Source organism: Phaseolus vulgaris, chromosome 10 (genome assembly GCF_051622355.1).
Source record: "Phaseolus vulgaris cultivar YP4 chromosome 10, ASM5162235v1, whole genome shotgun sequence".
NCBI classification, from domain to species: domain Eukaryota; kingdom Viridiplantae; phylum Streptophyta; class Magnoliopsida; order Fabales; family Fabaceae; genus Phaseolus; species Phaseolus vulgaris.
In genome coordinates this window covers 36,905,278-36,930,440 of record NC_143507.1, presented here as the reverse complement: position 1 = coordinate 36,930,440, position 25,163 = coordinate 36,905,278, and the positions used below count along the sequence as shown (strand labels likewise).

The 25,163-nt window shown below is 34.2% G+C and overlaps 1 protein-coding gene and 1 non-coding gene across 8 annotated transcripts; one reads left to right on the top strand and one right to left on the bottom strand.

The window, feature by feature from the left end:
* Positions 1-1,352: 1,352 nt before the first annotated feature.
* CPFTSY (signal recognition particle receptor protein, chloroplast (FTSY)) lies at positions 1,353-9,693 on the bottom strand. 7 transcript variants are annotated; one of them, XR_011082041.1, is made up of 13 exons: positions 9,241-9,693; positions 8,497-8,601; positions 7,868-7,941; positions 7,719-7,777; positions 7,304-7,341; positions 5,894-6,014; positions 5,698-5,766; positions 5,531-5,613; positions 4,740-4,808; positions 3,820-3,882; positions 3,602-3,733; positions 3,444-3,534; positions 1,353-1,739 (listed from the first exon to the last, which is right to left on the bottom strand). XR_011082041.1 is itself a non-coding variant. In XM_068621402.2 (12 exons), exons 1-11 carry the CDS (start codon positions 9,559-9,561, stop codon positions 3,620-3,622), a joined length of 1,116 nt encoding a protein of 371 aa, XP_068477503.1. In that variant the 5' UTR covers positions 9,562-9,665; the 3' UTR covers positions 3,143-3,534; positions 3,602-3,619. The 7 variants fall into 7 exon arrangements, 2 of the variants coding, with proteins under 2 accessions (XP_068477503.1, XP_090152397.1); XR_011082040.2 differs by having other exon boundaries at positions 1,353-2,015; positions 9,241-9,665; XR_016516203.1 differs by lacking the exon at positions 7,304-7,341 and having other exon boundaries at positions 9,241-9,625.
* Positions 9,694-11,239: 1,546 nt separating this feature from the next.
* TRNAG-GCC (transfer RNA glycine (anticodon GCC)) lies at positions 11,240-11,310 on the top strand. Its single transcript has one exon. It is a non-coding gene; the product is annotated as a tRNA-Gly (tRNA).
* Positions 11,311-25,163: the final 13,853 nt, after the last annotated feature.

The window sequence follows — 25,163 nt, the reverse complement described above, 5'->3', positions numbered from 1 at the left end:
ATGATTTTGGTTGTAAAAAAATAAGAGGAAAGTTATACATTGAAATTAAAAAAAATGAACATGGAATTTATTACTTAAGGGCAAATAATTTATTTACACGAGGATGTGCCACAAGAAGGTATTCTTCTTTGTTTTTTGAGTCTTCTTTCTTAGAAGGGTATGTGAACCGATAATTGGGTATGAATAAAATGAGATTGTATGCAGATGAGGGTGAGAAAGTGGAGGCTGCTTCTTCCTGCACCTCCATACCTTCTTCCTGCACCTCCATACCTTCTTGTGCCACCCCCATAAATTTTTTTTATTCCAAAAATACCCTTTTCAATATTTCGGATTACATAATTCGGAAGTCTTTTTTTAGATTCAAAATTAGCTTCCGAATTATGTAATTCGGAAGTCTTTTGTGATTAGCTTCCGGATTACATAATCCGGAAGTCTTTTCTATACATAAGATTAGCTTCCAGATTATGTAATCTGGAAGTCTTTTTTTCAGATATATTATTAGCTTCCAGATTACATAATCCGGAAGTCTTTTCTAAATATGAAATTGACTTCCGAATCATGTAATCCAGAATTTATCCGGATTACATAATCCATAGGCTAATTATTTCGAATCCAAAGGGGTGAAAAAAAAAGGATAAAATGGTATTTTCATATTTAGTATGGGGGTGGCACAAGAAGGTATGGAGGTGTAGGAAGAAAGAGTCGAAAATGGAAGTGAAAAAGATATTTGGTGGACCAAAAAAAAATTGGTTGAGAAGGAAAAATGGACTGTTTCTTCTTGCACCTCCATATCTTTTTTCTGCCATCTCCGTACACAACATGAAAATACATTTTTGTCCTTTTTGTGTCACCTCTCATAGAGTAATTTCCAGATTATGTAATTCGGAAACTCATTTGAAAAAATACTTCTAAATTACATAATCCGAAAGTTAAATAAGACTTTCGGATTATGTAATCCAGAGAATAATCATGCATCTGAAAAATGGCTTATGGATTAGGTAATTCGATAGCTAATTACAACTTTGAAAAAGACTTCCAGATTACATAATCCGAAATATTATAAAGGGGCATTTTTGGAAATTTGAAAACTTATGGAGGTGAGAGAAGAAGGTATGGAGGTGCAGGAAGAAACAGTTGGAAAAATGTTGTATATGTTAACCATATTACCTGAGTTGGTTATTATTTATCTTCTAGCTATGCCTTTATATTTTATGTTTCTGAATCAAAATGATTTACATTTGAATTGATTAGTTTCACTCTTTTCTCTCTCCATGCCTTTGCACAAAGATTGGGAAAAGATGTGGTGATGAGGGTCCATGTATATGGACATTAGATATTGTTGAAGACGGGACTAACTGAACTGACCAAATGACTAATCATGAATTTGTTGAACATAAGAAGACCCAACATGATAATAAAAAGGTTGGTGTACTTCTGAACTAATGTAACTTATTGCATTACAACAACTTATGGAATGAAGCAACCTAAATTTCAAGCTAAGTTGTTCACTATGAGATCATAATTCCAACAAGCAATTGCCTAACTAGTACAAATATCATTACAAAAGTAGACTCAAGCCTATGATGGAGGCAATATGTATGACCATATGACAACAACAAACCCAATAGAATGTAAGAACTCTGTTTTAAAGGAACATGTTTCTTACTCATTTCAGCTTTTGTTAAGACAACATTCAAAAGATTGAAATCATGGTTTGTTGAATGAAGGTTCAAGACTAACTGCATGATACGAGTGGATCATCAGTATCCTAAAGATATTACTACTTTACTTAGAAAGAATGAACAACAATCAACCATGTGTCATGCCCAAAAATATAATCATAAAAATTCTGACTTTTATGTTAAGGAAATATTCACTCCTCAACTTGGTCGACTATACAATTAAATTAAATAACTGGTAGTGTAATTGTGGGAATTTCAAGTTCTTCATCTCCCTTATCCTCACTTTATTGTTGTTGGTTCTTGTTGTCATTATTTGTTGACTTAGTCTACAATCTACACAACATTTACAAGCCTTATGAAGTTCAATTGAGAATTATTGATCTACTTATATCATATCAAATTTCATCTCTAACCTTCAAATGCGACATAAACAAACATGGAAGACCTACTACTACTTGTATCCACAACAAAATTGATCAGTCAATGTAAAATAAGACAAAAATATGTTCTTATTGTCATAACTTAAGGAATTGACCACTTAAACAAAAATTATCATCTATTGTAATACTAATTGACTTTGATTTTTTTATAATTATGTCCTATATTTTTTACTTGAAATTAGCATGATTACATCATCAATAATAATAAAAATAAATATTAATTTATGTATATAGATTCAACTTTTATGTTGTTGTAGGGTTTAATTTCTTATTTTCTTCATTCTTAAAAAAATAATTTTAAACTAAACATTTTTAATTTATTACTTTTTTATTTTTATTTTGCAAAAACTCATTTCTTTATTCATTAATTATATTTCTAACTATTTTAAACATTAAAAATATTTATTTTTTAATGCATTCAAAATTAAAATTATCAATTTCTTTTTAAATTATTATTTTATTTGTTTATTTTTGAAATGGTGCTAGATAGGGAAATAAAAAATAAAAGGGTGATAGATAGGGAAATAAAAAATAAAAGGGTGATAGATAGGAAAATAAAAACAAAAGAGTGCTAGATATGGAAATAAAAACAAAATGGTGATAGATAGGGAAATAAAAGTGTAAATGGTGCTAGATAGAAAATTGAGATGGGCTAAGTTCATTAGATAAATATGAAATATGTAACTTATCTATAATATCTCATAATATCTAATAATATCTAACAATTCCTGTTGTGCACATTTGGTTTAACATTTGGTTATAAAAACTACCCAAAATACTGCATATTTGGTTTAACAATTGGAGTCATAGAAACTGCTCAAAATAGCTTAACTTAAATGCAGATCTCAGATTCACGTTTATTTTCTTCTATGTAAAACCAAACATGCAAGTAACTCCATGAGAAAGAACCAAGTCATCCTTGGATGAAGTTTCTCCAGGATGTACTTGTATGGACACTCGCCTAAATGTGAGATGCTAAGCACAATCAAAGAGTGACAACATTTGAAGATTTTTGAGATGTAAAACAAAATAACAAATATTTAATTCTATTAATTAGTTACGTGGTTGATGCTTGTGTTGACTGATAATGGAGGATGTATTTACTGTTTACAGTTTCCTTCAAGCATCATCTATATATGTGCACACCACAATGAAATGCTTTGGTTCATAAAAGGAGTGAATATAAACCCCATGTCCCAATTGCATTGTCAGAAACTACTTCAGCCACAGCATGCAAAAGGAAGATTATATACACTCAGCGTGCCTCAAGAGCAACAACAGCTCTGGCACTTCAAAAATCATGTCAACATATTCACAATACCTGGCCTCTTCCGAGAAGGGTTCCATAACTAAGTGCCATTTTCCTGTGATCGGGTGTTGCTATGGAAGAAGATTGTATGGGTGACATTCAACTGCAATCGAAAAGAATTCAAACTCGATTCTGAAAAGAATGAAAAGGACAAGTCATGATGTACATACCAAACCCACAATATTGGTTTACATAAAAATGGCGTTGACAAAGGCATCCGCATCAAAGGGTTGAAGATCTTCAACACCTTCCCCGACACCCACAAATTTTACAGGGATTCCAAGCTCATCAACCACGCTAACCTGCAAACATAAATTAGTACTACCAATAATGAAAAAATATTCAGTCCAAAAACTATTAAATATCCATTAAGAGAAAAAGAGAATACCACACAGCCACCTCTAGCAGAACCATCCAGTTTGGTCAAAATTAAACCAGTGACACCCACAACCTGTCTCAATGTCAAAAGGATTCAGAGTAAACAATTTGAATAACGTTAACAGCAAGTTAATACGGAACCATGAGGCAACTGTAATACTAGATGTTGAATATCTTAAAATATGCAAGGCAATGAATAATAAGACTGAGAGAGGAACTCGTAGCATCACCATACCTGAAAACCACAACATATTTGTGACTGACCATTCATTTGGCTTGTGGCACGCTTGCTAACAAAATAACCTCTAAATCTCCATTGCCTTACTGATGTTTTTTTCAAATATGTATTAAGCTTTATTTTCTAATGCATTCCTTTTATCTCCATTTCAGGGTGTGTTCTATACTTTTCTTTCCAGATTGAACTGTTCACTACATCCATTAACTCTTGAATATCAGAATTGCATGTTTAAATCATAACCATGATTTGGCATCACAGAAAGCATTGCCCAATAAGAACCAGAACGTATTGTAGTATGCATACTTCATATTCCCTAGTTTTAAGAGGAAAAGAGGATAAAAGATTGCATTTAGAAATAAATTAAGAAATTCAATTCTGTTACTGCGTAAACGTTTCCCCCATACGCATCAAATGATCCAGTCAAACTAAGGAATTTGTATATATGTTACTCTAGGTACAAAGAAAGCACAACTCATTGACTACCGGTTGCAAGATTTGATCTAGAATTATTTTACAATCTCTTCCCATTTTCTGTTTCAATTACAATATTCAAATGCAGTCTTTACTCCAAACAAACAATCTTAATATCACATGGTATTCTCATACACTGATAGGAGGGATTCAAGAAACTAAAATAACAACTTTCCTAAACTCAACAAATATACAATTTAAAAGGCAGAAATAGAACTTACATCATTGAATTCTCTTGCTTGTGGCAACATATTCAGACCAGTGGTCCCATCCAGAACCAGTAGGATCTCCTGCAAGCATTGTCAACACCCTCGTTTTATGATATACTTGTGTGTTTGTGCAGCCAGAGCGAGAAAAAGAAATGGAAAACATGTTCAAGGAAAGACGTTTTTATACACGCATATTGTTGGAGATCTCACATCGACTAGAGATTATAGTCTTTCATAGTATATAAATGGGTGCAAACCTCACCTTATTGAGCCGGTTTTATGGGGTTGAGTTAGGCTTAAAGTCTACTTCTTAACGCACATCAACAAGATTTACTAAACTAAGAAGAAAACTAAGGACAAATAAATAAGTACTACCTAAAAAGTACACAGTAATTATATTAAGAGATTTAGCAAAGGGATGCTACAGAAAGATAATGAGAATAATAATACAGAGGTGTTAGCTTGTCAGGTTTAATAATTTTTTTCAACCTTCAATTGAAGAATAAAATTTGTTAACAGTACACAAAGTAGGTGTATTAGTATAAATTCTTTGACACCATCTGAACAAAAATAGACAAAAGCAAAAGACCATCCGCATTATAATTATTCATCAACTTCCACCTCGAAGTCAAAAAGCTTATTCCGAAATATTGCCAGAAAATAAAGATAAAACTTTTTTAAGATATTAAACTAGAAGTATATACAAAAACAAGCATAGATGATCTAGTGCTCAGCAGTTCCCAAACATTTACCAGCAGCAAGATTAAGTTGGGAAGAAAAAGAGTAAAAAATCTTGGGCTTACATTGGGTGCACCAGGAATGACTTTAGCAACAGACTTTTTACAGGAAATCAACTCTTCCATTAAGCTGTAATTAGTGTGTAGACCTGAGAACATAACATGAACCCCAATGCTAATATATGTTGATAGTTCATTAAATCACAAACAGCTAGTGTAAAACTTGTACTTACGACCAGATGTATCACATAATACTACATCAAAACCGAGCTGTTTTCCCTTTTTTACAGCCTGTGAAAGCACTGCAAGTAATACAGTAGGAACAAAATTTAGTATCAAAGCCAACGCAAAATATATCCAAATAAAGATGCTAAAAATGTATAAGTGATAAACAGCAGATCCAAGAGCTAAATTTAGGTCCATTTGTACCTGATGATGCTTTTGCTTTCTCTGATTCAGCCATAACAATCTCACATCCAGTCCTTTCGGCCCATATTTCCAACTGATCACTAGCAGCAGCTCTAAATGTATCACCAGCCGCCAGCAATATCTGGAAGATTTTTAAAAGTAAGAACAGAAGACCACCATGAAATTTTATATCATAAATATGATACAACAATAGGTATTAAAGGTCACACAAGATAACAACAAAATCCTTCAATTCCTTTTAATCTTGAAACAATAAATTGATTTTAAAATTTTAAGAGGTATATAGGAACATAAACAACATGTTCTATATTTAGAAAATGTAGACCAAGTAATTTTAATGCATTCTCTTCTCTGAATAAAAAGAGGTTGATCCTTGGGGCAACAGTAAAGTTGCTGCCTAGTGGTCAGGACTCCAGGAGGTCATGGATTAATCTTGGAAGTAGCCTCTCCACTTGCAAGGGTAAGGTAGAAAACATCTACCCTACCAGACCCCATTTTGGAGAAGCCTTGTGCATTGAGTCTCGCTCTTTCTCAAAATAAAAAACTAATGTTATAAAATTATCCCTACCTTAATGTTGTGGAATTAAGTATCAAAAGGCCATACTGCATACAGTATAAATCATGCACCAACTAAGGCCAATTTCACATATTCTGAAAATATCAAAATACGCTGGAGTTGACTATATATAAGCAACTAACAATCTTCAAGGAATTCACTTGGAAATTTGGAAGTAAGATAACAGCCAAACATTATCCCATATGATAGTGTCAGTTACATTGATCAACTAATTCCATTAGTCTCTGTCAAAAACCAAATTTCAGGAAAATAATTTAGAATAGAGTATTTTTTAGATGGTTTCTACTAATATTTTCCAGGTTCTTCGTCATTCTCATGTGATCGCATTCTATTACCTTCCTTATGATTCTTTTTTCTTATTTGAGATACTCAGCATCGTTCAAGAATCCAAAGAGAAAGTTTTACTCCTGACTCCTGAATTTATATAAGAAATAGTCATTCTGGATAAGGGCAAGGTATCTACAAGCAAACAAAATATAATCGGGGAAATGGAAGGAAAGAAAATTAATATTTTGAAGGATGGGCAATCTTACTGCAAGTTAGAGCTGGAAACCTCAAAACAATAGTGAGCAGAAGACCAAAGGGAGGTGTAAAAGTTTCTAAGTCAAGTCATTATTTATGATATTTATCTGAATAGTTGAAAGGTACTCATTGGCTCCCAAATGACATCACTATACAAGCTCTTAAAATTCAGAGAAGAGCAATCCCAGCAGGTTTAAGAGTATAGATTTCTAGATGCTTCAGTTAAATGGGATTTCCTGTTGACCAACAAACTTCCAGTTGGAAATCAAAATCATGAACCAAAGCAACACTCAGATAATATATAATCTAACCTTAGCCCCTTCATTCTTCAATCTATAGGCCAGCTTTCCTGCAAATAAAAGCTGAACAAGTTGGCATGGTTTTGGATATCTAAACAGCCAAAGAGAATTTGATTGCTTATTGGAAGAGGGAAGAAGGGTTTCATCAGATGAGTTTATGAATTTATAATGTATGTATAATAATACTGATAATAGTCATGGTGATCCATAGTTTTTTCTTTTATAATTTTATATCTATTTTTTTTATCAGCATTTTAATCCAATTGACACAATATAACCTTTGTAAGCTTATTCATTAACTCTCGAGAAAATAAATCTCATGTGGAACATCAGGAAGAAAAAAAAAACTGCATGTTGTCTAATGTCTCAATTATTTATTTCAATGATCACCAAAAAATGGAATCAACACCTTAGGCCTTTTTCTTACCCAAAGATGTTGTCTTCCCTCCACCATTAACACCAACTATCATTATTACAGCCGGTTTCCTAAACACAAAAAAAAATTAACCCAATATAAAGCACAAAAGTGAAGACAAAAAAATTTAGTCTCGTAGAAGAAGTAGAAAATGCTCATACCTGAATCCAAGTTGAAGTTCAGTTTTACTTCCCTTAGAGGTTAACAATTCCAAAACATTCCTCTTCAATGCTTCCTAATGCCATTCAAATTAATGCACAACACATTCCATATCATAAAATTAGAAAGTGCCTAATATATTAACTAACCTGATAAAACAAGGGAAGGAAGGTTTCAGTAATTAGTTCTGACCATGTTAAGACTCAACCACAACACACAAAAAAGCATATCAAGCATTCTTAAACTCCGAGACAGAAATAAATAAAAATTACAAACTCATTAAATAAGGCAAAATAGAAAGAACTAAATATAAAGTAAACCATTTAGTACATTAGGAACACACACAAAATGTCCTTCCAATAATTATAAACATTTAATAAGGAATTATCCTCTAACATATTAAATGTTCATCAACCATTTCAGCCCTTTTTTAAAAAATCTAATTTATTTTTCAAAAACTTTTTTCCCTCCACAGAATCCAATCCATACAACAATGAACAAATTCCTAAGCACATGCTTAACTACAATAATATAACCTTGAGCCCTTTAAGCCATTCGAAGCACATTTGAGGCGTGTTACCCATTAATAAAATTCAAAGATTCTCTTCTATCAACTCTGTTCAAAGTATACCTTTATCTCATTCCCTGATTTAAGCTTCCCTGACAATATATCCTCACGCAAATTCTCCACTATTTTAATAGTGATTTTCGGGCCAAAATCAGACACTAAAAGAGCCTGCAATAAACAAATAAATAATTTAATTAAAATGAAAAAATTGTAACTCTGTAGTTTGTGAAATCTAAACTCAGAAAATAATTTGATTAGAATGCAATGCGTGTTTACATAAATTTTAAAACTGTTGAGTTTTACGATAGCTATTGTAAAAAATCTTATATTTAGGATAATTTTGTATTATGACATTAATCAATCTTGCATGAGAATCAATTTGGATCAAGCCAAGTAACACTACGACAAACAACAAAGTTTAAATTCTCCCTGAGAGTGATAAATGCAACTGCATAATCAGAAACTTAAACCTGAATTCGATACCATTGATTAAGCTAGTTAATTCATAACTTGGCTGAGTAATTTTCTCCATAACTACTCACAAAAAGGCGAAATAAAACAAGTTTTACTATGATCTAAAATAAACGTATGCATAAGAAGTAAAAATAAATTCATAAAAGAATTAAGTCGAGAGAACTTCTACCCATAAATTAATATTAATTTACAAAGAAATTCTTAAACAGACAAAAAAATGTTCCGGTCAGTGTTATACTAAGTATTCAGAATAACGTGAGTGTATGAAAATTAAATTCTAAATAAAATATATAAAACTAAAAAAAAATGTGTTTAGAAATTATTAAGAGGAACCTCTTCGAGTTCGTCAAGGACTCGGTCTGTGTCAGCGAGGTTCCAGTAGAGGAGAAGCTCGTCGATGACGGCGAGGTTGTTGCGGGTCTTGGAGAATCCCGAGAACACCTTCTCCACGTCACTCTTCGCCTTCTCCTTAATCAAACGGCCCAGTTTCGTGAAGAACCCGGTCTGGCCGGCTGAGCACCTGAACCGGGCCGAGCCGGTTCGGGAATTGGGGGTTCCGGTTCGAGGCGCGACGTTGAAGAGGATATACTGTGAGTTGGAGGAAGGTCGCGAGATAACGCAGAAGCGAGCTAGGGAAGCAGAAATGGTAGCCATTTCTGCTACTGCTGAGTTCTGCGCAGTTCGCTGAACCAGAAGAAGATAAAGTGAGCCAAAGTGACGCCGTTTTGAAATCTTTATAAACGCCTTGTTACAGCGTGTGTTTCTCAGGGAACACTTTTTAGTAATTTAATTATTTTTTATGTCTTCAATTTTGAAATAAATAGCCTTTTAATCTAATTTGTTTAATAAATTATTCAGTTTCTTAATTGTAAAAATATATTTTTTATTTTAAGTGGAGACTAAAAACTGGTTTGATACAAATATTTTGATTTCTTAAATTTAGTATTTAAAGATTTTTTTTAATTTAATGATTTTAACTGTTTTTTTAATTTAATAAAATCGTAAATTGATAATTTTTTATGATTTAAAATTGATACCCAAATTGATCTTTATAGGTTTTAAATCATCTCGACCTAGATCGGAGAAATATCGTACTAGCTCTAATTAGGATGTGTTTATGACCCATAACAAAATGAAATGTTCAGGGAACGAGTTATATGAAAGATTTACATTTACTCTTTAGCATAATCTCTAAAAATTAACCAAGATATTTGGGATCCTCATTAAATAATCTTTACATATTTATCACCACGTAATAATCTTAATTTGACACAAATATATTATGTCAAATTGTCTTGTGATCACTCAGTTTATATAATTCTTTGAGATTTTTTTAATTTTATTACATGATACTCTAATTTTATTACATGGTACTCTTTTTTTTTTACACGATATTATCCTTAAATTTAATTACGCCTCATGAAAGCTATGAAAAATCAATATCAATTGTCCATATTTATAAAAACATAAATAGACCACCACACTATTAAACTCAACTCATATTTTTTAAATTATATTTGTTTGCTCTCAGTAACTTGAGCGTCAAAATTTTCTGTAAGTGAAATCATCCCCTTTCCTTGTAGTCAATCCACGAAGCTTGTAAAAATACGATCCGGTAAGAATTCACTTAACCTCATTTTGGTAATAACAAATTTTTTAAAAAACAATGTACATTTAGATTCCTCAATGTTCATCTTGTCTAGGTATGATTCCTCTGTTAGACTTTCTTTAAATTGGGGTAGGTAGTTACCTTTCACCAACATTAAGTTTTCAATTATTTTAAAATTTTATTGAATGGACAATTCAAAGAAAAAAAAAACTTAGTGTAATTAAGAAAATCAATTTATGAAGAAGAATTTTGCTTTGTGGGAAACAAAATGTGAGATCGTTTTACATTTTTCTTTCTATGTGAAGGTTGGCTCAAGTGCATTTTTTATTTTTTAAAAGTGTGTATATGTTTTTGGTGAAAGTCGTTCATTTTGTGACTTAATCATACTTTTGTTTTGTGTATATATTTATTGGTGGATTGGTTGATTGTATGTTATTGGTGATAGTTGTTTTTGACTTATATTATTTATAAATTATTTGTTTACTTTGATCAAATGTCAATATATTATTATGTTCTTACTAACATTGAGACTAGTTTACTAAGTATTAAAAGTAGATATTGAGTAACATCATAATTTTTGGTTCAATTGGATGTTTGCATGTGAGGAAAACAGATAAATCATAAGAAGGGGTGCTTGTTTGGATTCAAACTCACTCATGGTCTATTGAACCTAAGGATGAAAATTTAATTTATTTAAATAAAACGTGAGATAGAACTCAAGAAGCACCAGTGGTCTAGTGGTAGAATAGTACCCTGCCACGGTACAGACCCGGGTTCGATTCCCGGCTGGTGCAAGCTTTTTGTTATTTTTTTTGTGTTTGATTTAAAATATCTAAAAAGACAGAAAAATCAATAATTAATTTGTGTTAATGGAATGTTATTGGCTGTGTGGAAGAACATAAAAAAGTAAACAATATTTTTCTTCAGTGGTTGATAGGAAACAAAAGAAGAAGATTCTGAGTTTCTTTTTCTGAAATAATATATTTTTAAATTACTCAACTATTATGTAATAAATGTTTTGGTATTTCCAAAATTGATTCATACTAAAATTGTTGCCTTAAATTTTGTTCAGCATATTTATATTTAGCATTTAATAAATATAAAATCAGTGTTGTCGATCATTTGTAGTACGGAAGTAATCATGTTAATGTATATTTATATTATGAATTGAGGTATTTTAGTTTTGTGACAAAACTCAAGTGAGTCATAACAAAATCTATTAATTATTATAACAAAAATTATTTATTATTATTGTTGTTTATCTTGTTCTATTTTATGTTTTATTTTGTTATTACAATAAATACTTTATCTTATATGTCTTTTTTATAAAAAATTTGCTATTTTGTATGTTTTATTTTGCTATTACAGTAAATACCTTATCTTATATGTCTTTCTTATAAAGTTGAGTTAGACTTAAAGTTAACTTTTTAACAAAATATAAGATTCATTTATCATCTATTTTAACAAGAGTTTGTTGGATTTATCACGTCACCCATTATCAGACCGTTATCGGACCATTCATAAATATATAGTTTCATGCACAAGTTCACAGACTCGGTGTAAGAGAGTGTTTTGGAGATAACACATCCACTAGATATAAGAACATTTCATAGTATATAATTGGGTGCAAATTTTATTTTATGATCCAATTTTATAAATTTGAATTAGATTTAAAGTCTATTTCTTAACAAATGTGTTGTTCGGTTAGGTCAGTCGATTGACCAACCTATTATCAAATAAAAATAATTATTTAACTCGGAACAAAGACCGAATTATGTCATGCTAAGGTGTCCAGATAAGTCGGTATAATCCCTAAAGAGAGGGGCTTTTAGGAAAAGAGTGTAGTGATCCTAGTAGTAGGATAAAGGAGGACTAGGTAAGCAATACGGGAGTGAAGTGAGAGAAATAAGGAGAAATGGTTTTCCTGAAGGTAGGATAAAAAGGGAAAGGTACCAAAGAGAAAAACGGAGGCAAATGAGCTAATGCTCCGAACCCGTCTCTTTTTCTTGGATAAAAAAATAAAAAAACATACTTTCTATTTGCCTATGACTACTGCATTTCTAAGACACTGTGTTGTATGGGTTTTGATTGATATGACTCAATATAATCTTAGTGAGCGCTTTGTACTTTGCTTTCTTCAAAATATGTGACTTCATACATTTTAGCTCTTGAGCTTCAAATGACAATTATATTTGGATTGAATTGGATTGTGCTGCATTGTCCACTCCACCACTCGTCGAATCCAATGATCGGACCGAGCTGGTTATTGGACATTTCTATGGAAACATCACTCATCGAACCCTAAGATCAATTCGAGTTGGCAGTTTGACGTTCTCTACATATTAAAAAATCACTCGCTGAACCCTATGACCGATCCGAGTTGGCAGTTTGATGTTACCTACGAATTAAAAAAACCACTCTATGAACCCTATGATCGGTCCGAAATAGCAATTCGACGTTCTTTATGGATTAAAAAACCACTCGCTAAACCCAATGATCGAGCCGAACTAGTTATTCGACATTTCTATGGAAACACCACTCATCAAGCCCTATGATCGGTTCGAGTTGGAAGTTTGACGCTATCTATGGATTAAAAAATCACTGGTCGAACCCATTGATCGGGCCGAGTTGGTTATTCGACATTTTAACGAAAACGTTGTTAGAATGTATGGCTTTAAACTAGAGGGGGTGAATGGTTTAAAGAGGGTTTTCGCAAACTTTTAAGTCTAGAATGAAATTACTTCGAGAAAACTTGATTCAGAATTCAGTTTGCCAAAAACACAAAGCAATTTAGCACAGCACCAGAAAAACAATCGGTTGTTTCGCAAAAATAATCGGTTGTTTATACCAGTTCACAAATATAAACTGAAATTAAAGAGTTCAAGAGATAGAGAGATTGCACACACAGGTTTCTACTAGTTCACTCTTAAACCAAAAGCTACATCCAGTCTTCCTAAAAACCATTGGGGAATCCACTAAGCAATCAACCCTAGATTACTTACAACACCACCAAAGAAGTGACCTTGATCCCCTCAAGACACACACTTCCTTTGGCTCAACACAAACACCACCAAGAATGTTGATCTTGACAACCTCAAGAGCACACAACACTTCTCAGCTTCACACACAGAGTTTTCTCAAAGTACAAAAGGATTACACTTGTTACAGAAAGATCTGAAATTAATACAAGATGAAAATCCTATTCCACACTCTCTTGATCAAAGCAATCTCAAAGCAATCTTCAACTCTTCAAAAGAAAAATCAGTGAAAAACTCAAATATGTTTTTCTTTGATTAAATCTCAATTCTTGTTTGTTATATAATCTGAACAAACTATTTATTGCTTTCAAAGACTAGTCAAAACATTTAAAACTGGAGTGTATTCAGTTATAAAATCATTTAAAACTCAGTCAAAGCACAAAACAGTTTTCTGTTATGGTCCCAAAACAAACAATCGGTTGAATGCTCGAATCAATTGGTTCTTTTGGTTTGACAGCAAGTCAACCATCAAAAACAGTTTTCAACCTTTCCAAAAACACCTAAGTATAAAACAATCGGTTGTTTTGACAAAACAACAGGTTGTTTTTCACTTAGTTTGAAAAACACTTTCAATTAAAAGGTTTGAGAATGCTTAAGCTTTGGATTCAATCAAGAGTGGATTAACACAGATAATCTACCCCATATCCTATTCTAAAACACCTTAGCAACAACAAGCACATCCAGTCTTCCATCAAACTTCAAAGGATTTGGATTCTTCAAAGCTTGAACACACTTGATTTAACAAACGTCACTCGCCCAAACCCTACGATCGGACCGAGTTTGGTTAGAGCAAAAACAAAAACAGTATATCAGCAGCATTAAAACCAGCAGAAATAAGGCTTACTTAAACACTCATACACAACATAGAGTTTGCATAAATAATAAAAGATAATGAAAGACAACACAACATAAAATCTCCCCCTATTTGTCTTCACAAATATACAAAAAGAAGAGATAAAAAGATAATTGTTCCAGATTATACAGAATTATAAAACAGAAGCAGTTAAACTTATACAAGGCCAAAAACAATCGGTTGTTTCGTGAATTCAACCGGTTGTTTTTCCTTTAATCATCCTTGCCATACTGGAGTTCAAAAATCTGATTCTGAACAGCTTCTATTTGTTCATCCAAGGTCAAAAACCGTGTATCCATGTTGTTGAATCTGTTGTCTATACTCTGAAAGTTGCTCACACACAAATCATGAAGATTTCTTTGATTCTCGGCAAAGCCATCAAGCCTATTCACCATGTATCTTTCAAAAGAAGACATGGATGGCATTTCATCTCCTTGATTCGTTGCACTGGTTCCAACACCTAGATTGGTTTCAGGTTGTTCTTCATGGTGAAAATCCATGTCAGGAGCTTGATTTTCTTCATCAAAAACAACAGTTGCAGCACTTGATGAAGCACCATGATCACCATCTTTGCTCACCCATTTCCCACTCATTTTGGTGAATCCCATCTTGCTAAGAGAGCCATTGTTCATCTCTTGTGTTGACTTAACCAACTCAGATGTCTCATCTTCAAGATTCACTTCAAAATAGAGCAAGAATTTAGAGATTAAAACAGCATAGGGATAGTGATAATCACTTAACCTCATGGCTTTTTGCCTGTGTTCTTTAATGATGTTGATCCAGTTGATCTTGATCTTCTTCATGATGCAGTAGATGTATACAAGGTCTTCTTCTGTTAGGACAAAATGGTTGCTCCCCCTTGGAGTAAGAATCCAAGTTACAATAAGAGCAAACACCCTTTCATCTAGCTTTAAGCCTCCAACCGAACAAGTTCTCACTTGGGCATTTTGATTCTTCAAGCAACTCTTGTAGTATTGGACTTTGTTAAAATCCTCCACTACTCCAAGATTTCCCTTGTTGATTCTTAGACCAACATATTTCAGACCAACAACAACAGTCCATGTTGGGTCTATTAGTGTCTAAGTTCAAGAGGGGAGGGGTGAATTGAGCTTATAAAATTTTCGCAAGAACACACAATTTTCAGTATATCAGAGGCAAAAAGAACAGATTGTTTTTACATGAAACAGATTGATTCTTCAGAGCAGTCTAGCACAATTTGAATTTGTTCAATATAAAATTGTGATCAACAGAGGATTATAACAGAATCAGATCAGCTGGATATTATGAGGATGAAGGATACAGCTATGCTTAGAAATCAAACAAATTCACTCAACACAAGGTTTTAAGGAGAATGACTCTTTCTCAGATTTTAATGAATAGACTGTTTGTTCACAGATCACTTAAAACATCATATACAACAGCCTTGTTTGTGATTAGAGAGCTTTAACAAATCAGGAAGAACAGTTTTTACTTAAACCCAGAATTAACAGATTCAATTTCAAAAGAACAGATTTAGTTCTTGACAGAATTAATCAAAACCAGAAATGAGTGCAGGGATGAGAAGAAAAGGCACGCAAGTTTTTATATTGGTTCACTCATACAAAGCTACGTCCAGTCTCACCTTACCCCAAGGTGGAATCCACTAAAAACAGTACCAATCACTTACAAACACAGCAGTTCTTGAACACTACAAGAACAATACAACCAATGCTGAAAAACCCTATTTCAGCACACCTTGCACTCCAAGAAACCCTATCAAGGAGTGACTAACACTAACACCTTTACAAACCAGAATAAAGGAAAGATTACACCTGAAAAGAAGATGCAAGAACTCAAAACCAGGAGTTCAATTTGCTGCAGAACTGCACCAGCACCTTCACCAAGATCAAAGGTTTCCTAGAACAAGCACACTTGAAAATTCCTTTGGAAAACCTTTCAATCCTTCTTCTCACATAGAAAATGTTTGATCTCTGTCAAAAATGTAATTGCTCAGCATTCTTTCATGTGAGAGAGACTTTTCTTTATATAGAAAACAGTTTCTAACTTCTTTTCAAAAAACAGTTGAAAAGCAGTTATGACAACAACAGATTCATTTTTGAACTTAACAGATTTATTTTGTGAAAACTGCCAACTCAGCTAACTGAAATAACTGTCTGAGTTGTACCTTTGGTGCCCTAACTAACTTGTGAAACAACTTTCAACTGACCAAAGAATAAACCTGCTTTTTCACACAGAAAAAGATTAAAAGATAACAAACAGGCCAGCTCAGCTTAACTGAAATAACGAACTAAGCTTTTCCTATGGTGCCCTAACAGAATTTTAGAAAAGCCTTTTAACAGAGAAGAAATAAACCGATTCTTTCTCCATAAAACAGATTTATTTTTGTACTAATTTAAATCTTTTAAGAGCACTTTTGAAAGCTTTTCAAAAACCATTTAACCACATCATGTGCTTGATCTAGGCTTGGTTAGGCATCTAGGATAGATCATGTAGCAAAAGGCAACCTTACACAAATACAAGCCTACATACAAGATCATCTAAACCTATTACAAACTTTACAACAAACTAGCTATTTTCTACATCAAACACACATAACACTAGGTAGAGAAGAGGCTTCATCCATCTTCAACAGTCCACACATCATGAGTGATCTCCATGTCAACTCCCTTCACATGAGAAACAAGATTGTTTCTCTCAAACTTGAGATTGGTGTAGAACACACGAATCAAACCAGGGTATATATTCCCCTTTATCTCTAAGAACCTTCTTAGTGATTGGTCCTTGAGCAGCTTCCTCACATTGGCTAGCTTTTGGCTTTTCAGCCAATCAAAGGAAACAACTTTGGGGTTGTTGATCACCTTTGTGCTAGTTTCAAAGGGATACCTTTCAATGAGCTCATTGTCTCCAGAAAACCAGCCCTCTAATCTCCCTCCAGACCTCACAGCTCTGGTTTTGATCCTCTTTGATGTGGGAGGAGTGGATTCCATGACAACATAAAAAGAGGCATAGAAGACTCACACAAGGAGAGCAAGAGATGTTGCAAGAGATGGCTCAATTGATTGTTCTTGTGAGAGAGAACAGTTGCAACATAATTTAAAGAAACACATAACCAAACTGCATTCAATTGATGTGAGTGGGTTTCAGTCTTCAGAGAGAAAGGACTTGACCAAGACCTGCACAGAAAACGTCAGAAAAAGCAGAAAATCACATGGTCATCACATGTGATCTTTGACTAGTCATAAAGGCTCTTAAATTTTCAAGATTTTGGAATATATTCCTTTATGACATGTTGTAACTTCCTCCAGAACGTGATCAACTTTCAACATTGCTTTATTGACTAAGGATTCTTTCATAATTGAGATCTGCAACCTACAGAATTCAAAAAAGAAGTTAAATCCATTCTTTCACAGTGCTGTCAGAGAGGAAACAATCGGTTGTTTCGAGGAAACAATCGGTTGTTTTTCTACAACAGCAAAACAGATTTTGAATTTTTAAGAATGAGCAGATAAGATTCAATGTAGATGAAATTGAGCATTTTACAAGAGATATTAAGCATGAATATGAATTTAAAAAGAATTAAAGATAGAGATAAGGAAGGTCTTATCCTTTATGATGTTTCTTCAATGAGTCATATGTCTTTGATCAAGAAGCCTCTTTTGACTATTGAGAACCTTGGACTGATACATAACATTGATTCAGCTTCAATGTTAATCTTTTCCTTCCAAGAACCTGATCAGATGACTCAGTGCCTCATATTCTTCTAGATTCCCTGCATAAACATGAATGCAAGCAACAAGGTTTGGTCCCCTTACAAATGTGGGTCCATTTGGTTTATTTTTATTATTTGAAACCTCACAATCTTTGGGAATCCATTTCATAAAGCCTCTGGTGATGGAAGAGGGCCCAAGCTCACCACACTATGAAAGCCAAAAGACTAAGACTAGCTTCACAAAGGAGCGTCTAGCCTCTCAAAGGAGCGTCTAGTCTTCCAAATGGAGCGTCTAGCTTCACAAGGGAGCGTCTAGCCATGGCTACATAAGGAGCATCTATGAAGAGTCCTAGACCGTCTAGCTTCACACACACATGAGCCAAGCTACGGTTTAGGAAAAGAAGGCTTTGTTGCATAAAGGCCCATTAGGGGTACTTAGTAGATAGGATAGTGTAGAAAGCACTTTGTGAAGGAAACATTCTAGAAACTAGGTTAGTGTGGCCGGTCATTGCACATGGCACATGGCTTAGGTTTTACATTTAATTTTTGTTTTCTTTTCATTAGAAAGTAGCTTACCTTTTACGTCCAAGATGGCCTATAAATAGGAAGGCTATCTCATTGTATTTTTCAAGTTTAATTGAGTATTGTTATGCTGCCAATTTTGTGCACTAGCTTTACTTCTCCTAGAAATCTAGGCTATAAACTTCAATCCTTTCACCTTTCTCCCTTGAGCTGGCCGAACCTCTCAAACCCATACTCATCATGCACCTTCAAAGCCAACACAACTCCTAGGAGGGCTTTGTTTCACTCACCCATTGCTTCCGCATCACTTTCACTACTTTGATTCAAGAAGAACACATGAAATGCCATCATTTGGTATCATGAGCTTTTGGTTCTTCAAGATGAGTAGCTTGGTCTTTTAATTTCAGTTCTTCTTTATTTCATCTTTGTCATTTCAATTCCTTACTTGTCTTGCTGTTTTTATATTTTAAATTGTTCTTGGTGTGCTTATGGAAGATCCAACCAAAGCACAATTGTTCAATTGATCTTGAACAAATTCTGTGCAGCTTGTGATAGGATTCCTTACACCATTGTGTGGCTGTTTTTCTTTTAGGAAATTGAGTCCTTATTGCTTTCTTATAATTGCTTCATTTTATGCTTTGAGTCTTTATTTTCTGAATCTATAAATGTTGTGTCAAGTCATGTGAATCCATATTTGTCAACAATTCTTAGTAGTCCTATTATTGGCTTGATTGTTTCTTGCTTTTGGGTCTCTTTATATTGCTTTAATCTGCTGTTATTTTGATCCTTTGGTGCTTTTTATTTTTAGTTTGAGTTCATAATTGTGTCTTAGTTCTTACACAATTTCCATTCTTACATTTCCATTGTGTTAATTTTGGTTATCTTGCTGTTTTCTTCCAGTTTTCCAGATTTCCCCTGTATCATCTCTCTGTTCTGGGCTGTTTTGTTTAAAAAAATATTTCCACCCATAGGAAAATACTGATTTTCTGGAAAATGCAAGTTTAAAGTGTTATAGAAAAGACAAAAAAAGAATGAGGTCAAAAGAAGCAACAGAAAAAAAATGATAAATCTTACAAAATCAGAGTGCAAATCTTGAGCGCTCCAGCTGGCCTAACTGCACACCAAATTTGCAAAAATTATTAAAAAAAAATGGTGCATGCGTTTTAGGTGATTCCAAAGCCAAAATTTAGATAAGATCCTGAATTTTCTTGCATCCAAATTTCAGAAACAAATTTTACAATTACAGCTCAGCATAAATCGGGGAACAAACACGTTTTCTGGCCCACAACATTTTTCCAGTGGTGCTGTTTTTTTTATTTGGTCATCTAATCTAGTGCTTTTCTTTAGGAATTCCTTTTGTGTGCCAACTTTTATTGAGTACCTTTAATTGTTTGCTTTAATTTCTTGAATCTCTTTCTAAGTTGTCATATTATAAATCCTTTTGGTGCTACTGTTTTCTTTCAATTAAATTTGTTTCTTGCTTTTGTTTCTTGACCTCTCATTTTGGGTGCTGGAATTTAATTCTCTCTTGGTGCTTATGTGCATGGAAATTGACTTGGTTTAAGGTTAAGCCCTTGTGAATAGGTGCTGGAAATTGGAGAATTAAAGCCAACTTTCTAAGGAGGAGTCAAAGCTAAGGCGAAACAAGCTTTCTTGAAACAAACACTACAAACACCTAGAAGATCAACAATCAAGACAACAAAGAAAGTGCACTAACCAAAAAGAGGAACAACAAAGGGGGTTTTCTTATCTCCTTTACAACTTGGTTTATTGTTAATTACCTCTTTTAAATTACGTTTTAGACGGTGAGTGTGTCTTCAAGGGCTCAAAGTGTCCAAGAAGCCTCACCTAGGGCCGAATAGCATAGTAATTTTGCTTAGTAATTTGTTGCTTGTTTGAACTTGTTTTTCTTTTGTTTCGGTAGAAACGTTTTGCATGCTTAGTATTGTTTAATTTTGTGCTATACCGACTAGCTTTGATTGCATAGTTAGCTTGCATTGTTTTCTTGCATTTATTTCTCAACTTATTTGTGTTCTAAGTGTTTCACTAAGAGAAAGTCTTGTGTGAAGATATTGGGGGATAGTTTTTGGCAAGGAAAAGGCTTGGTATTTAAGTAGTCCTTTGTGACTCACCTCCCTTACCTGGAAAACTACCTTCTCTAACTTTCCTAAACTTTCTCCAAGTAAAACACCTATATACACAAAGTTTTAGCCATGTCTTCTTCTTCTCACTCTCCAAAGTCTATAGAAAGTGAAGTAAAATCTTTGAAAACTCTTTTAAAAGAAGTATCCCAAGCGGTACAATTGATATCTTTTAGACAATGGAGAATGAGAACAAAATCAATGAGTTGGCTAAAGCTCAAGAAGAGAAATCCCAAAAATCTCAAAAATAAAAAAAAACAAATACTCATGCATCACAAAGTATTGCAACTCTAGGGGAGGGAAGCCTTAGAATTAATGATTACTATCAACCACCCCCTAGAAGAACTAGACAAAGGGAGCAAGAGAGCCCAAAGGAAGTAAGGGTAGACCTACCCCATTTCTATGGTAAGGAAGATGTAGAGGCCTACCTAGATTGGGAGATGAAAGTAGAGCAACTCTTTGCTTGCCATAGGGTAAGTGAAGAAAGGAAGGTACCCTTAGCAACCCTTAGTTTCCAAAGCAATGCCATGTATTGGTGGACCTCTTTAGAGAGAGACCGACGTCTTCATAGGGAGCCTTCCATAGAATATTGGAATGACCTTAGGGGAGCCCTAAGACGTCGCCACATACCTTCCTACTACCATAGGGAGTTGATGGACAAGCTCCAAAGACTCCAACAAAAGAACTTAAGTGTGGAAGAGTATAGGCAGAAAATGGAGCTCTACATGATGAGAGCATCCATTAGAGAGGAAGAAACCACCACCATATCTAGGTTTCTAAGTGGGCTCAACCTTGAGATAAGGGATAGAGTAGAACTATTACCCTACCAAGACTTGAATGATTTGGTTCAACTTTGCATTAAAGTCGAACAACAAAATTTGCGCAAAACTTCAAGTCAAAGGGTAGGTTCTTACTCCAACTCTTATCCCAAGAAAGACTTTAAAAGGGAGGGTAGTACACCTAGAGACGAACCCAAAGAGACTACCAAACCCTTAGTGAAAGATGCCTCCACCCCATACATCCGTGCTAGGGACACCAAATGTTTTAAATGTTTTGGAAGAGGGCATGTGCAAGCACAATGTCCAAACCAAAGAATTTTGTTTTTAAAAGGAAAAGATGAATACACAAGTGGTGAAGATGAACCTAGTACCCAAGAAAAAGGGGAAGGAGAAAGGATAAATCCTTTGGAGGGGGACTTATTGATGATTCAAAGAATCCTCCACAATCAACCTAGTGCACCCATTGAGACACAACGAGAGAACATTTTTCATACTAGATGCAATGTTTTAGAAAAAATATGCTCTCTTATTGTGGATGGTGGGTCATGCTGCAATTGTTGTAGCACTAGATTGATTGAAAAATTACAACTACAAGTAGTTCCTCATCCACAACCTTACAATTTACAATGGATCAATGAGGATGGAGAACTACGTGTAGACAAACAAGTGGAAATCGAGTTTTCTATAGGCAACTACAAAGACAATGTTTTATGTGATGTAGTACCTATGGAAGCTTGCCACATCTTATTAGGTAGACCATGGCAATTTGATAAGAAAACCTCACATAATGGTCTAACTAACGAGATTTCTTTTATCCACAAGCATAAAAGGTTTGTACTTAGCCCTTTACCACATTCCCAAGTGGTAAAAGACCAAATACAAATGAAACACAAAAGGGATGAAGAAAAAATAAAAAAAGAAAAAAATTTTGGGAAACAAAAGGCGTGGGAGAATAGTGTTCCTTCCCGCAAGGTCATTCAACAAGTCAAGCCTATTGAAAATACCTTTACAAACATGCTTCTTGTTGAACAACCTAGCCTTTCCTTTTGTAAAGGAACACTTGCAAGCATGAGCACAAAAGAAAAGTCCTTACAAGAAGCTTGCATAGATCAAGAAGGAGAACTCATGGGACAAAAGAAAGTTGATCAAACGCTAGAGCTTTTAAGAGGAAAACTTTTGTCACCCATGAGAAAAGAGGTTCAAAGACATTACTTTAAGTACAACTCATGTTTTCAAACTACACCTAAAGTAAAGTCTCATGAACTCTATACTCCTTCACCTTTTGCAAATGATCCTTGGGAAGATACAAATTTCATTTTAAAACTCCCTAGGACAACAAAAGGTTTTAATTCAATCTTCATGGTTATGGATAAACTCTTCTCTAGAGAAGTGATACATCTTCATGGTTTATTTTCAAGCATAGTATTGAATAGAGCTTCAACTTTCGCAAACCATGATTTGAGGATTTCCTTTGGAAAACTTGCAACTAAGTTGCACACTTTAAATGCTTATCATCCTCAAACGCATGGTCAAAATATTTTTGAAAATATCGCTCTTTCTATTATGCCTAGAATAATCATGAAGTGCACACACAATTTTAGAGATGAGCAAACATACCATCAAGTAGTTCACAAAACTACTTCTACTTTTAAAGTTATGTGTGTGCTCAATCATCTTTCTTCTTTTAAGTTGTTACCATCTCCTATAGGATTTATGCCTCAAGAGAAGGTAACCACAAATGACCATTTTAAAATACAAAAGATGATTAGAGGCCACACACAACCCTTAAAAGAGAAATCTTGTCCAAGGTTGCCAACACCAAAAGACAAACAACAATGGCAACCTAGTAAAATTAATTTGCAAACTAACACCTATGCTTTATTTGATTATTTCTATAGGTGGACGTTTGATCCAGGAGGACAAGCTTTGAAGAAACAAGATGCTGCTATCCGAGATCAAGCCTGAAGGTCTGAGGATAGATCTTCTCAAAAGAAGGAGGAGATGATGGACACCATCCAGCCACAACCATTCCCCTAAGCAAAAGCATTGGATTTGAGGACAAATCCTTTTCAAGAGGGAGGGGATGATGGAAGAGGGCCCAAGCTCACCACACTATGAAAGCCAAAAGACTAAGACTAGCTTCACAAAGGAGCGTCTAGCCTCTCAAAGGAGCGTCTAGTCTTCCAAATGGAGCGTCTAGCTTCACAAGGGAGCGTCTAGCCATGGCTACATAAGGAGCATCTATGAAGAGTCCTAGACCGTCTAGCTTCACACACACATGAGCCAAGCTACGGTTTAGGAAAAGAAGGCTTTGTTGCATAAAGGCCCATTAGGGGTACTTAGTAGATAGGATAGTGTAGAAAGCACTTTGTGAAGGAAACATTCTAGAAACTAGGTTAGTGTGGCCGGTCATTGCACATGGCACATGGCTTAGGTTTTACATTTAATTTTTGTTTTCTTTTCATTAGAAAGTAGCTTACCTTTTACGTCCAAGATGGCCTATAAATAGGAAGGCTATCTCATTGTATTTTTCAAGTTTAATTGAGTATTGTTATGCTGCCAATTTTGTGCACTAGCTTTACTTCTCCTAGAAATCTAGGCTATAAACTTCAATCCTTTCACCTTTCTCCCTTGAGCTGGCCGAACCTCTCAAACCCATACTCATCATGCACCTTCAAAGCCAACACAACTCCTAGGAGGGCTTTGTTTCACTCACCCATTGCTTTCGCATCACTTTCACTACTTTGATTCAAGAAGAACACATGAAATGCCATCATCTGGGAACAAAAAATTTCCTTATTTTGCAGAATCTAACAGAATGGCCTTTCTTCATGCAATAAAAGCATGTAACAACCGGTTGTTTCGACTTAACAATCGATTGTTTTACTAGCTGTTTTGAAAAATTCTTTGAAAACTTATCTTGCTTGTTTTGTGGATTAAAACCTAATCCAGCTCTTCCAAAAACACAGTTTTGAGATGCCAAGACATTCTCAAAGTTGGATTTTCCTTTTGAAAGCTTATCCACAGTACTCACAAGATAATGCACTTTCTTTTCAAGATTTTCACAATTTTTACAAATGAGAGTGTCACACTTTCAAGAGGAGTTTTTATAATGAGTTTTCAGATTTTCAAAATCACTTTTTTATTTTTCCAGCTCTTCTTCAAGTGCCTTAACTCTCTTTTCAAGCCAGCTGTTAAGCTCTTTCAATCGGTTGTTTGAAAGAACCAATCGATTAGCTTCATCATGTGTTTCTTGAAAAGCTTCAAGCAATTCACTATAATTTTCAGCATTTAGAGAAACACATGAACTTACATCACTTGAGCTACATGACTCATCATCTCCTTCAGCAGTCTTTCATATGTTTGCATTTTCTTCTTCACTTGATGATGAGCTTGATGAGGAGACTTCATTCTCATCCCAAGCTATGTAGGCCCTTTTTGACTTTCTCTTCTTTTCTTTGTAGCTTGACTTCTTCTCCTTGCTTTCTTTATTTGGGGAATCTGCCTTTATGTGCCCTTGCTCACCACAACCAAAATAAGTATAGTTATTGGAATTAAAATCATTGGATTTTTTGTTTCCATACCTTTCTTTGTTGGTGTCTTTG

What these genes read in the sequence shown, in the direction of transcription:
- CPFTSY (XM_068621402.2), bottom strand. Translation starts at nt 9,561, where the DNA reads ATGGCTACCATTTCTGCTTCCCTAGCTCGCTTCTGCGTTATCTCGCGA. An exon ending in GAAAGCAAAAGCATCATCAG is followed by an intron (nt 5,767 to 5,893) that starts GTACAAATGGAC and finishes TATTACTTGCAG; the next exon opens with TGCTTTCACAGGCTGTAAAA. An exon ending in AAGCAAGAGAATTCAATGAT is followed by an intron (nt 3,883 to 4,739) that starts GTAAGTTCTATT and finishes ACATTGAGACAG; the next exon opens with GTTGTGGGTGTCACTGGTTT.